The sequence below is a fragment of the Xenopus laevis genome, chromosome 6L (assembly GCF_017654675.1).
Source record: "Xenopus laevis strain J_2021 chromosome 6L, Xenopus_laevis_v10.1, whole genome shotgun sequence".
Taxonomy (NCBI): Eukaryota; Metazoa; Chordata; class Amphibia; order Anura; family Pipidae; genus Xenopus; species Xenopus laevis.
The window spans coordinates 93,544,093-93,558,251 of NC_054381.1; the positions used below are offsets into that span (position 1 = coordinate 93,544,093).

General features: G+C 35.2%; 1 protein-coding gene across 1 annotated transcript in view; it reads right to left on the minus strand.

Annotated features, from left to right (window-relative positions):
• Positions 1-14,159, minus strand: part of f13a1.L (coagulation factor XIII, A1 polypeptide L homeolog) — an 88,409-nt gene that overhangs the window by 49,939 nt on the left and 24,311 nt on the right. Inside the window, exons 4-6 of the mRNA XM_041566278.1 lie at positions 8,163-8,414; positions 5,378-5,496; positions 4,625-4,732 (exon numbers count right to left, since the gene is read on the minus strand). Coding sequence (XP_041422212.1) covers positions 4,625-4,732; positions 5,378-5,496; positions 8,163-8,414 — 479 coding nt within the window. The remainder of the gene's footprint in view (positions 1-4,624; positions 4,733-5,377; positions 5,497-8,162; positions 8,415-14,159) is intronic.

Genomic DNA, 14,159 nt, shown 5'->3' on the forward strand with positions numbered 1-14,159 from the left:
CAATTACTATTATTATTCATATTGTGTTTATATATACTGTATATATATATATATATATATATATATATATATATATATATATATATATATATATATATATATATATATATATATACTTCCCCAAAATCCCAGCACTCACGATAAGCAGTCGTCACGTAGCCTGGGTGCATGCCTCGCAAAAGCCGCATACAATCTTCACCAAAGAAGCCGCACAGCACAGGACTTATTGAAAATAGTGCGTTTATTAGAAAATCTAACGTTTCGGCTGCAACACCAGCCTTTGTCAAAGGCTGGTGTTGCAGCCGAAACGTTAGATTTTCTAATAAACGCACTATTTTCAATAAGTCCTGTGCTGTGCGGCTTCTTTGGTGAAGATTATATATATATATATATATATATATATATATATATATATATATATATATATATATATATATATATATATATATATATATATATATATATATATATATATATATATATATATATATATATATATATATATATAATCTTCTTGGGAAATAAAGTAACTGACAAACAGAAACTGTTTCACATGAAACTATTTCACTTCCATCAATAAACCAATTATTTTACCCCATGTGTGGTTCAATTGGTTATACAGCTCATACTGTTTTATAAGCATTTGAAACAATGTTAAGATGTTGCCCTCAATTAGGCCTCAAGCTTCTCTATTTCTTTGATGACATGATCAATTATAGTGTAGGACTGCTTCTTCAGTGAATGCAAATGGCTTAGTACTATAGTTCCAAATTTGCCCTGCCATCTTTCATTAAACATGACCTTTTTCCCATAAAGGCTGAGGTTTATGTTTCTGTCAAGTAGTTATTTGGGGGAAGGAGAATATGATAAAAATATTAGCACTCTAACTTCACTGAGAATATTTCATGGTAAAATATTCTTACAATTACTATTATTATTCATATTGTGTTTATATATACTGTATATATATATATATATATATATATATATATATATATATATATATATATATATATATATATATATATATATATATATATATATATATATATATATATATATAAATAAATAAATACCGGTATATATATATATATATATATATACAGTATATGTATATATATTACCCAGAAAGCTCCAAATTATGGGAATGCCCATAGACTCCATTTTAATCCAAGCATTCACATTTGTATACATTATTTTCTTTATCTCTTTAGTAATGAAAAAGTACTTTGTACTTGATCCTAAATAAGATATAATGAATCCATATTGGAGGTAAAACAATCTTATTGGGTTTATTTATTTTATATTCATTTTTAGCAGATTTAAGGTATGGAGAGCCCTGACCATTCTGGAAAACAAGTTCCGTACCTGTACATATACATGTATAAAAATTGGCGTTTGCGAAAAAATTCTTGCATGTCAAAATTATTCTGACCCCCACTGACTTCAATGAGTTTCGCAAATATTTTGCAGTTTCGTGAATTTTTTGGCGAAGCAAAACTGGACAGATTCGCCCATCACCAGTTATGAAGACAAGCATGTAGTACCTGGCTCTTAAAAACCTTTTCAACTTAAAGTTTAGCTTTGCTAAGTAGCCATTTCCTCTTTAGCTTTCTGGCACAATTTATAATTGCATGCCCCTGAACTCTTATTTTAATATTCGTACAAAGGAAGGCAGATAAAAAGTTACCATAAAACCCCAACACAAGTATTCACCTGCAGTTCAGCATTTCTGAAGGAAAATGTAGTCATAAAGTATTCTATACAAATCCAAGGAGCAGTGAAAAGTGCAAATTTGGGCACACAAATATACACAAATGTTCTTGCATCTAGAACTTTATACTTGCTCCTCCTGCTAAAACAGCAGTCCAAGATGCAAAGTACAGGTCACAAAAGAACCCTGAAATGACTGCCTTGAGAAGGAGTTACTTCTAGGAATCCCTTGGCTTGCTGCACCTACTTGCACAACTAACTTGCACAACTGACTTGCACCTAATGAATTGCACACTTATCCTTAATCATCAGGTATGTATGTTGAAATTTTGCAAAATTCTGCTTAGGGCCCCTTTTATGATAGCACAGGTTGTTTGGCTTAATGGAAAAAAAAAATAATAATTTTTCTTTTAGGACGGGGACACATGTTTTTTTCTTGCCAATGGAAAAAATGCAATTCACTCACTTCGGCCCTTCATTTTGATTCGATAATGCATATTTTTGTTTTTCTCCACCCAAAATAGAGCAGATAAGGGGGAATGTAATATGATTGCTTATCACAAATAACGTTTGCAAAGACGCCTGCACCCGTTATCGACCGTATTTTTGACTGATTAAGAATTCCATGACTTCCTTTCAAAGTTAGCCACCAAACTGCTTTTGGGAACGTTCGCATGTGTATGTAATACATTTTAGCAATCGTAAACCATTTTTTGTGACAAAATATTTAACGAAACTCCAGAGCGGGTGTTAAAGATTTGCAATGCGCAAATAAAATTTGCAATGCAATAAAAGCCTGACGAAGAATATTACATTGCGACAAGCCAATTTTAATTCGCAAAGTTTTGCTCTTTTTAAATTTTATTACATTCCCCCCATAGTGTTTTAGATTGTACTTTGTGCCGTGGGTGACTGGTGATTTAATAATTAATCAATAATTAGAGTATATTCAGGGCCTTACAGGTTAATTACACACAATACTTTTTCTCTTGAAATGTTAATTTGACAGGTGATTTAACCCTGATTCAAATGAGTTATGACATATATAGAACATATGTTTCGTATAAATAAATATGCAAAAAAATACAAACAGACTTAACTTTGATTACGGATGCATCAAATCCATATTCTGGACAAACTTTTTGCAGGAATGAGACTAATCTGAATCCTTAGTGCTTATTTGTACCTAAATACTAATACTAAGTGGAGAGAAGTATACCGGTGATGTTGTCAAGAGCAACCAATCAGCAATTAGATTTAGACTTCAACAGTTAGAAAATAAGAACAAAGATTTGATTGGTTGCTGATTGAATTTTTCTTAAATATGAATAGCAAATTATGCTTCAGATTCAGCTGGATATTTGTCTGAGGATTTGGCATGTAACTAAATTCAAAAGTTATGAATTTGGTGCGTCCCTTTGACGTTCACATAAAAAAGTCATATGATTTCTAAATTGATTCAACAAAAGTAGCTTGTTTCTAGATATTTTCTGACAATACATGTGGATATGGAAAAAAGAATACACAGAACTAATTAGCAAGATTTTGAAATGCAGAAAAGGGACAGTTTAACAATTAATTAGAAAAACAAAATAACATTTATAAATGACTGAAATAAAACATGGCACTAAATATCCTATTCTGCATTGTATTGTGTTAAGTTTTGTGCTTTTTCTGTTAAAAAGTGGTCTAAAACCACTGATTTTGTCATCAATGCCCATTGTAAGTGATAATACTCCTATAAGTAACAGGGTTTCTTTGATGCTAACAGAATATTGTGACAGCTTAGCCCCACATATAGCAGCAAACTTGTCATCTGCATTGCCCTCTAGTGATCAGCGTCATCCATACTCCTTGCAGTTTTCTAGCAGGATCTTGCCTTCTTGTCATCTGAGATAAAGATAAACCATATTGTTTTCTTCTTTCTCAGGACACATGTGGATTAATGCTAATGAGTTGTTTGATTGGTTCCTGGAACCCAGGACTCTCATCGGCAGCTAAATAACAGCTCAATTGATCTGAATTGTATTTGTGATTTACAATGGTAATGAAGGTGCCTATTATATTCTTGCAGTCATAAGATTCATACAACACTTAAACCCATACATACATATCTTATATGGTTAAGAACATGCCTAAATAGGAATACTCTTAGTAAGTTGTTAATATAGCAGTAAGAAATTGAATAGGTGCAACATAAGGAAATTGATATACTAAATATTCCTTTGGTTAATGGATATTTAACCTCTATGTCAGTACTGTCCAACTTCTGTGGAACCAAGGGCAGAAATTTTTCTGGCCTACATAGTGGAGGGCCGATAATGGAAGCCTGCTGTAATCCTATAGGTCTCCTAAAGCACAGTTCCCTGTGTGCAGCAGGAGCCAATCGAAAGCAAGTATGCTCGTAGCTATCTATGATGTCTTTGATCTGACGGGCTCCAGCAATTGCTTAAAGGTGGCCATAGACGAATCGATAATATTATACGAAACAGATTTTGGTCTCTTGTGTTCACTGTTCAGCCTGTCAGTGTTCTGCATATGGTGCAACTCTGCTGTGCAAGAGAGAGAGAGAGCGACATAGTAGAACAGGCACTGATAAGAAACTACTGAAGGTGCAGTGCAGCACAGCACCCTCTGTATTACTCCCAGTGTTAAAGTCACAGACACATACACTATACCATCTAGCTAAGAGGCTGTCCAAATACAATCTTTGGAAGAAATTAGCAATGGACTTTTTTATCTATGAAGAACAGTTCTCTAACTGGGTTGGCCAATGTAAATTCTATTGCAGAGCTAAAAACCCCTTAACTGCAATGTCTTTTTACCTTCCCATTGACTCCAACGCATTTGGCTCACCACTACTTCTTAACATTTGTGAATTATTCAAAATCAATATGCTGGAGGCACATACCACTGCAGATCCAACACGACTAATTTTAACAGGGTTTCCACGTCCTGCAAGATCCAGTTGAGCTTTGTCCATTATGTTAAGGCATGCATCTAGGATCTGTTCTTCAAACTAAAAATACATTGGAAAGAGGTTTCATATAACAGATGTTATTATAATATTAATACAACTTTTATTAATGTCTGATCTACTGGAAAAACCTAATACTGGTTTATCAAGAAGCTGATAATCACTGTTTAAGAATATTTTTGCCTATAAAAAAGAACAACCTTTCCATTGGCAAATACCTGCTTGACCTGAATCAGTCAATGTAAAAACTGTTTAATTTATATAATGTATAGCACACCTTGCATTTATGCTGAAGAGGTGAACACAATGCTCATTTCCTTTTTGTACACGGTGAAAGATTTCAACTGAGTTTTCCATTTTATGTGGTTTACTGCTGCACTCAGCTTGCCTAACAGAATTTTTTTTCTCACAAAACATAGCTAATCAACAGAACACCTTATCTATAGCTAAAGATTATGAGAAACTGGAAGAAAACCCATTCTAGAAGCTATGCCTTAACACAGAAGTGCAATACGACATATAATAAAACAGTTAACTAAGGCTAATCACTCCTTCTGATATAGTCACGTTCACAAGCCTTCATGTCAATACAGATCTGTTATCCATAATCATCAGAACCTCTTTTACTAGGATTTGAACCTCTTTTACTAGGATTTGTATTGCTGCTAAAAATCCACTAATACATACCTGCCCATATTCCCAACTTCTTTTCTTGATGTTGTTCACTTCTCCGTGGAAAATGATTCCAATATCATTCATGACATATTCTTCAATTTCTCTCTCATCGTCCATATAAACAGAATCCTCTAGACAAATTTATAGAAACAGGCAAATCATTTCTTATTTTAGATATATAATTTGTTCAGAACTGCATCTTACTATATATTGCATTTTAATGGAAATTTCTTTCAGAGAGAGGATGAAAGGTTACCCATTCCAGCACGCCCCAGTAAAGGGCTTCCTTTCCTACTGTATTCCCTAACATGGTAGTGCTCTGCAAAATCATGATCCAGGACCCCTGTACTTTTGTGATATATCTTTATTCATAATTAACCAAAGTTTTTACATATTTGAACATCTTTATATGTGTGTCTTGGCTTTGGCTATACTCCTGCATAGGCAAGTTTGAGAGTTAGACGTCTTAGCACATAAATATACTGTATACAATATATATATATATAAATGTCAGTCTTCTGCTATTACAATTCACAGCATTCATAAGACCTGCGATGTGACTCTTCCTCTACATATATGTGACTAACTCACTGACTAACTAAAGCTGGCCATAGACGCAAAGATCTGATTATACGAATCGAGGATTCATACGATTTTCGGACCATGTGTGGAGAGTTCCGACATTTTTCATCCGGTGGAGATCAGTCATTTGGTCGATCGAGCAGGTTAAAAGATTTCTGTTGGCTGCCGATAATATCTCTGCATGTATTGCCGATCGTGTGATTTTCACCAGCTTTTTTTGGACTTAACTTCCGTACGATTGCTGTCAGGGGCAGAACATCAGCTGATCTGTTCTTTTCTACTTTATTTGATCTGAATGGTTAGTGGCAGGTCGGGAGATGCGGAAGTCCGATCGTACGATGATTCATACTATTGGATCGTTGCGTCTATGGCCAGCTTTAGTTAGTCAGTGACTTGAAGGGGGGCCACATGGGACATAACTGTTCTGTGAATTTGCAACTGATCCTTAGCTTACAGCTCCGATTCAAAAGCAAACAGTTATGACCCATGTGGCCCCCCTCAAGTCAGTGATTGGTTACTGCCTGGTAACCAATAAGTGGAAACCAAGGAAGCTGCAAAGCAGGAAGTAGTGTTCTGGCTATTATATAGGATATCCAGTCACTCAAGACTTTACAGATTACATCTTTGGCTAACTAACTATATTAGAAACATTTTTTTATTTTGCATGGGCTATCTATTTACCCAGTTTTTATTCCTGTGCAAACAAATTACTGTTTTTCTTACATTGATTTGTATGACAGGAAGATGAGACTGTCACAGCAGTAAGGCAGAGTGGGGCTTAGAGACTGTTTTAGATGCTGACAGATGCTCAGAATTGTAGTTCAACAACAGCCAAAGGGCTTGTGTTTCAACATCTAGTTATTTTCTAAGTTTGTAGACCCAGGTATTCTGTGTTGCCCATGGCCCATTCTTTAATAACATTAGTCATATAAAAAGGTTTTCAACTTTCAAAACATTGCTCAAATGTGGCTGAAAATATTTGTCTATTTTATTTAATTTTAGTGGAATAAGTCTCAACCAGTTTATGCTGCAATGTATTTGCCCCGAGTATGAAAAAGGCAGCAAAACAAAATAATTTATCCTTGTTCCATAACAGTGCTGCCTAAATGATGCATGTGAAGTTACCCTCATCCAGCCGGCAGAAGAAAGTTCAATAATATTTTTTATTGCATGGCATATTTATAGCATTTTTCACATAATACAATTGTAATCCTATTTTTATATTAATAGTAAGCTTAAAGGGTTGGTTCACCTTTATATTTACTTTTAGTATGTTATAGAATGTCCTATTCCTATTTCTTTTCAATTGGTCTTAATTGTTTTGTTTTTTTTAGCTTTTGAATTATTTGCCTTCCTCTTCTACATCTTTCCAGCTTTCAAATGTGGATCACTGACCCCAGTAGCCAAAAAAACAACAACTATTGCTCTGTGAGGCTACAATTTTATTATTTCAGGTATGGGACCTGTTGTCCAGAATTCTCAGAACCTGGAGTTTTCCGGATTAAGGGATCTTTCCATGCGTTTTCCATAGTTGCCTGAAGTTGCCTGTGTGAAAATGCATCACCGCGTGTGCATTAGCGCAGGCGACTTTTCATTAGCCTAAGGGAAAACACGCTGAGGCACTTCGGGGAGATTGTCGATCAGAAGACGAGGCGATTAGTCGCCAGGCGACATAATCTCCCCGAATCTCCTCGTGTGAACTAACCCTATAATGGGGTCTATGTGAGAAAGCCTTCCAGTAAGTAGGAGGTTTCTGGATAATAATGCATTTCCGGATAATGGATCCTATACCTGTAGTGTTTATTTTAATTTCTTGTCTTTCTACTCAGGCCCTTTCCTATTCATATTCCAGTCCATCATTCAAACCACTGCCTGATTGCCAGAACAGTGTAAGTCTATGTGCTGCCCTCTTGGCTGTCAGCTGCTGGTAACTGTAGTTCAAAGGTTGACTATGAACACAGAAAAACATTAAGGGGCAGATTTATTAACGTTCAAGATGTGTTTTGCATGAAAAAATTGAGTTTTCGAGGTTATGTTTGAGTAAAAATTAGATTTTTCAGGTTAAAAAGAAAAAAGTACCCACTCTTGTAAAATCTAAAACACACACATATATATATATATATATATATATATATATATATATATAATTTAATAATAAGATATATATATTACAAAGGTTAATTCTATGTACAGAATCCCAGAACTATTCTCCTACCTTTGCACCATGGATTGAAGAGAATGTAGGTGTCTGTCTCAGAATTTCTGATGGTACGCAAAATTCCATATGGAGTAAGGACCGCGACATACATGCGGAACTTGCCAACAATGCAATCCGGTGCTGATGATACAGTGACACTTACTGAATTGTACTCATTTCGAATAACTTGTGCTCCCCATTTTCCTACTTCCAGTTTATCAACAAGGGGTATAGGTATGTATGTTCCTTTACTCTGCTGTGGGTAACGACCTAGAAATGTAACAAACATTTGGTTATAGAAAAACTTAACTAAAGAAGAGAGTCTCATTTTCCTGCTAATGATAAAAAACTTAAATGCAGCCTGCAAACTCCAAACTACCAGACTCATGCTAAACTATTATGGCTTCGAGGCACATATTCATTCTGTACCCATTGCTCTATGAATGCACTGGACACTCACACAGTTAGACACTGGAAGATATTTATAGCAGTGCATTACCATGTTCTGTGGATCAAATTCTTCCTCTATGCAAAATGTGGGGTTAAAGAAATCTAATTTGCATTTTAATATTTAATAATTTGTTCATAATATTCAACCTGAAATCCACTTGTAAAATTAATTGTTGCATTATGTTTAAAAAAGAAAAGGCAAATTGCCACAAATGTTTGCCCTATGAACCATATTTTATCACTGCTCAGCTGATACTATCATGATAGGAATACAATTTCTAAACGAAATGGCCCCAAGTGTGTATTGACCTGATTTCAAGGTTTCACTTTCTTATTCAAAAAAACACTTCTATGATTGTTTCACTATTATATTTTAGCATGTGGTATAGTAGCCTCTATAGTTGCCACCTTTCTTGAAGACAAATTTTGACAGCACAGCTGGGGAGGTGGCAGGCAGTGACATATACAGTAAGTGGAAGATTGTGACCTAAAAGGCTGTATTGGGGCCAATTAGATGGAAATTTGGCCATTTGGGTGGGGAGATAGAGGGGCAAGTGGTTGAGATTGGAAGATTGGAGGAGAGTTGGGACAGAAAGAACATCTGGAGGCCCAAGGTTACTCATTCCTGCTGTATCAGTGAGGTTATGATGTCCCTTTCTAGCTAACTGCAAGTGACAGTTCCACAAAACATTTCAATTCAAGATAGATAGTAGGTATTTAGAAGGCACTGATATGTGTCCCTCTGCTAACTAATACAGCTTTAAAAACAGTAAAAATAGAGAAAATTATTGAGCTCAAGTGACCACTATGAAACATCATCTGGAGAGATTGCATTTACTAGGGTTGTCACCAACTCTGTTTTGGGGATGTTTCCAGGCAGGAGCTTTTCTACCTTGTGTTATGATAGGTAAGATAGCATGATGTTAAACATTCCTGCAGTGGGTAAGTGTACAGCAAAGAATGTGGGGATTACTAATGTTCTATTCTGAAAAAAAGTGCACAAATAATACATTTTGGTATAAAGAAGCACACGAATAATAAGATTTTGTGGTTTTTTTCTGCTAACAATTTAAAGTCTGAAGACTGTTAACAGTCCATTACGGAGATGCCAGGACAAATTTTACAAAAAGGAAAGATATGGAACAGTTGGGAATTCTATATTTTATACAACGTATACAGTGCTTACTACCACCATCAAGGACTTTTGTTCAGTTTGAAATTTTAGTTCACCTGCATGGCATATTTGTTATCACTATAACTAAGGGGCAGATTTACTAAGCTCAAGTGAATTCTCGAAGTTAAAAAAGTTCGAATTTCAAGTATTGGATATTTCGAAGTATTGGATACTTCGACCATCGAATAGGATGCTACGACTTCGAATTTTCTTCGTCTTCGATTAGAAGTAAAAATCGTTTGAACATTCGACCATTTGATAATCTAAGTACTGTCTCTTTAAAAAAAACTTAGACTTCATACTGTGCCAAATTAAAGCTACCGATGTACAATGTTAGCCTATGGGGACCTTCCACAGCACTTTTCTAAGTCTTTGCACATCGAATAGAAATCCTTCGATCGATAGCTAAAAATCGTTAGAATCGTTCGATTCAAATCATTTAATCGTTCAATCGAACAATTTCTATTCGATCGTTCGATCGCTAAAAATCCTTCGACTTCAATATTCGAAGTCAAAGGATTTCAATTCGAGGGTCGAATTTCGAAGTTTTTTTAACTTTGAAATTCGACCCTTAGTAAATCTGCCCCTAGGTGTTTAAATTCTATAAAAGCAGGAACACTGCAGCCTGACACTTCTGAAAATGGATTATAGCTGTTAAGAGAAGTAAAATGCTTACATGGAATATCCCTTTATCTGAGTTTACCGTGTTGTGGTGCAACTTGGATTTCTTAGGGTAAGATTACACTTGAGAGGATAAATGGATTAATAAAGCTTTTCACTGTGTGAATGATACTATGAAAGCTGGAAAGTACCTTCCCATGGGAGAGGCTACAGATAAAACAGAACTCAGTGCATCAACTGGCTTGGTGAAACGCATGCACAATATTAGCTGGCTACAGCAAACTTTGTACGCTGCAGATATAGAGACCTGAGGTTTGTCTGATATGAAAATAAAAACAGATTTAAAATTAAAAAATGTGCATTTTGATAATTAAATCTATTAATGCCCAAGGCATGCCAGGATAAACAAGACCTCTGTTTTTGAGGTTGACACAAATATCGGTTACAAATGACATGTATAATTGAATTCTGATAAACTGGTTTTCCATGAGTTGGTTACTGTTGCACAACTGTAGTTGCTGTAGTTACAAAACGGTGCCCTACAGTCCAGTGCAAGAATCTGATTCTTGAATTAGTGAGTTGCACAACGGCAAAAATGTTAGGATGATTGAGCATCCTGTTTCCAAATACATTCCAAAACCATACATGGAGGTTAACTAACTCCTGATAAAATTGGCCCTAGTGGGGGTGAATGAGAGAAGGACTTTAGATTGTAAGCTCCTCTGGGGCATGTGCATATATAAAAGATGTATACTCCCTGTAAAGCCCTGCAGAATATTGTAGCACTATACAAATAGAGAATATGAAATAAATAAGATAATGCCCTTTGAGTGCGCGCGTGCACACACACACACACACACCCATATACACATATCTACTGTATGCCTATGATAACTGATAACCCTGCTTGGGTTTGTATTTGTGTGTGTGTCCAGCAGAAAATAAATGGGACATTTATCAGAAATCTGATATGAGCTCTTACACAATGAGGTCCAAAAATAGTGCATGCAATTGTACACATTGTTCTCACAAAAACATCAATATAAATCAGATTAAAGAAACCATTTGTGGAAAAAAATAAATATATCCTTGCCTCATTACTATGAAAGAAAGATGAGAGGGGCATGCAAAATGAATTACTGATGTCTGAAAAAGAATGATCTGCAATATACTGCAGCCTACACTGACTTGTGTGATAATTTGAGAGATTGAGATTGATATTTGAAAGAACAGCACTTTGTTACAGTATACACCATTATTCTTTTTCGCTTACTTTGTGCTGATTGAGCTTCCCTGATAATTCACTACATTATTCTCATCTACATGTCATAAAATTATTAGTGTATGTGAATGAATCTTCATAACCAGCATGTAAAATTGTACAGTGCAGTGTATCCTAGTAGAGTTATATAAATAAAGTAATGTTATGTTTTGCAGATTTATGTTTTTTTTTCACCCGCATATGACTAGACCCGGTGTTGCCCCAGGTGCAGTTCTTTCCCACCTCAGCTTGCACAGAGGGATCCCAGGTAGTGACTTAGTCCCTGTCCCTGCCCAAGCAAGTGAGTGATGAAGGGGCATTATGAATTCATTATCAAGTATTAGTGATTCAAAGATTTTGAATTATTTCTTAGTTACCAGTAGTTTCTGATGAATTGTGCGGAAAGGACGTCCATAAGATACATTCACTGATAAACATGGAGTTCTTTTGTATATCCATTCAGCACGCATTTCTCAAATAAGTGTTGGTGCCAGAATAGCAGAATGTGAAAGCCACAAGATGCCAGAATAGTCCATTACATATGTATATTGTTGTTTTAATATTCTAGAAAGACTATTAATGAGTAAATATGTACCTTCTCAAGCAGCAATGAATGCCTATTGTGATAGCTCAATGACTCCCAGCTGTCCATAATCGGAAAACTATTAATAGAAGAAGTGTGTGATTCAAGCACTTGGACAATGAAGCTGCTAGCCAGGTATCCAGTCAGGGAAAACATATGGGCATACAGTACTTCCCTATGGTGAATTGTTTGCATCCGGTTACTAGTCAAGGGATAGATGACTTTGTAACATTGATACTAAATATTAATACTGATATAGAGCAAGAAGTACCTGTACTGTTTCCATCCTAATGAGGAGGTTTGTTAAATAAGTGGCTATTCTTTACTTCTAATTGGTTTAAGGTAAGATCATGAATTTTTGTTAAATTAAGGTTATACCGAGGATAATACTGACTTACTTTGCTTTTACTCTGAAGGGTATTATAGAAACCTTCTAAATCTGTATTTAAGGACTGAGACAAATTTTTCTCGAGATACTTTTACAAATACAGTAGATAATATAATGCTTTCCTCTTACTGATAATAAATATGAGTAAAATAAATCAGAGGGAACCAGTTTTTTGAATAATGTGTTTATAAATAACCTGGGCCGCTCAGCTTCTAGAAAAGGTTACCCTAAAATAGGCTGGGACAGTAGATAAGAATTCACCTCTAATTTTTAACTTACTGATTGGCCTTCAGTTTGCCTCCATCAACAGATTTGCTCTCCTGGGCATGCAGCACCAACATTTTGGAAATGTATGCTATGAAACTTAACAACCAGTCCAGGCGTTCAGTTGTACCACATAGAATGTTTAGCCAAAGTCGTTCTGCTACAAATTAAAGGTCATCTCCATTCCCATAATCCATTTATGTATTTCTGTTAGCCAAAAGCATAATGTTACATTCAACTGCTTTAAGTATCAAAAGAAATAAGCACTGAGGAATTCTTCACATTTATAAAAGGCTGCTGCAAACTGTATGTGTTCCTATGAGTAAGTGGTTTGTAATGATTTTCTCCTGCCAAAGCGCATCCATTTTTCTTTGATAAATTTATTGTGGTGTGTTTTCCTGTCTGTGAGATGTATGCAGGTGCTGAACAAAAGAAAATGCTTTTAACGCGAAGAACATCAACAGCTTGATTATTTATGCACATTTTGAGAATGCAGCCTCCAGAACAGAGACAGATAGCTTAATTAGTAGATTTAATGACACATTTTCCTTATCATTATCATTAGAACTACCATAGACAATGATAATAGTATTGTAAATCTTTAACTCGGTGGAAAGAAATTGGTACCTGCATTAGTCAGTTGAATAATTTAATTTAACACATTTAATTTTTCTTTTCAACGACCAATATGAGTTTATGAATAGATTTCCCAACCTAATTCCAGGCTGCTGCTCACATATCTCAATTTATCTACATGTGATAAGGTAAAAATAACCTTCCTAAAAGTAATTTTTCTGCGAACGGTTTATGATAAAATACATTACTAAATTATGAACTACCAGAGGTCAGACTGCTGAAGGAATCAAATGAGCAAATAAGTAACCTAATAGGCACACAATGGCAAAGCCGGACTAGTCTAATCAATGACATGATATCTATTTAGCAGAGGTATTTTGGCAGTAATAAAGTACTAAATGTTTTCATATAAAGTGCACATTTTCAGAGGCAAAATAGGTCATAAAGGTCCGCTACTTTGGATATGGATTGAGGTCCACTTGCCACAGAGAGAATTGATTTCTGGAATGTGCCTGGCTTTAATTGATTCTCCAAGCCTGAAATGCAGTATATATTTTTCTGAGAAATAAAAAACAAATTGAGTGGCTCACATTTCTTCTTTGGTTTTCTGTCTTCCTGGGTTGAAATTCTACTTTATGTACATTTGGTATGGACCCTCCAGGGCAAAAACATGTTTCAGATATATAAAAGTCACCCTG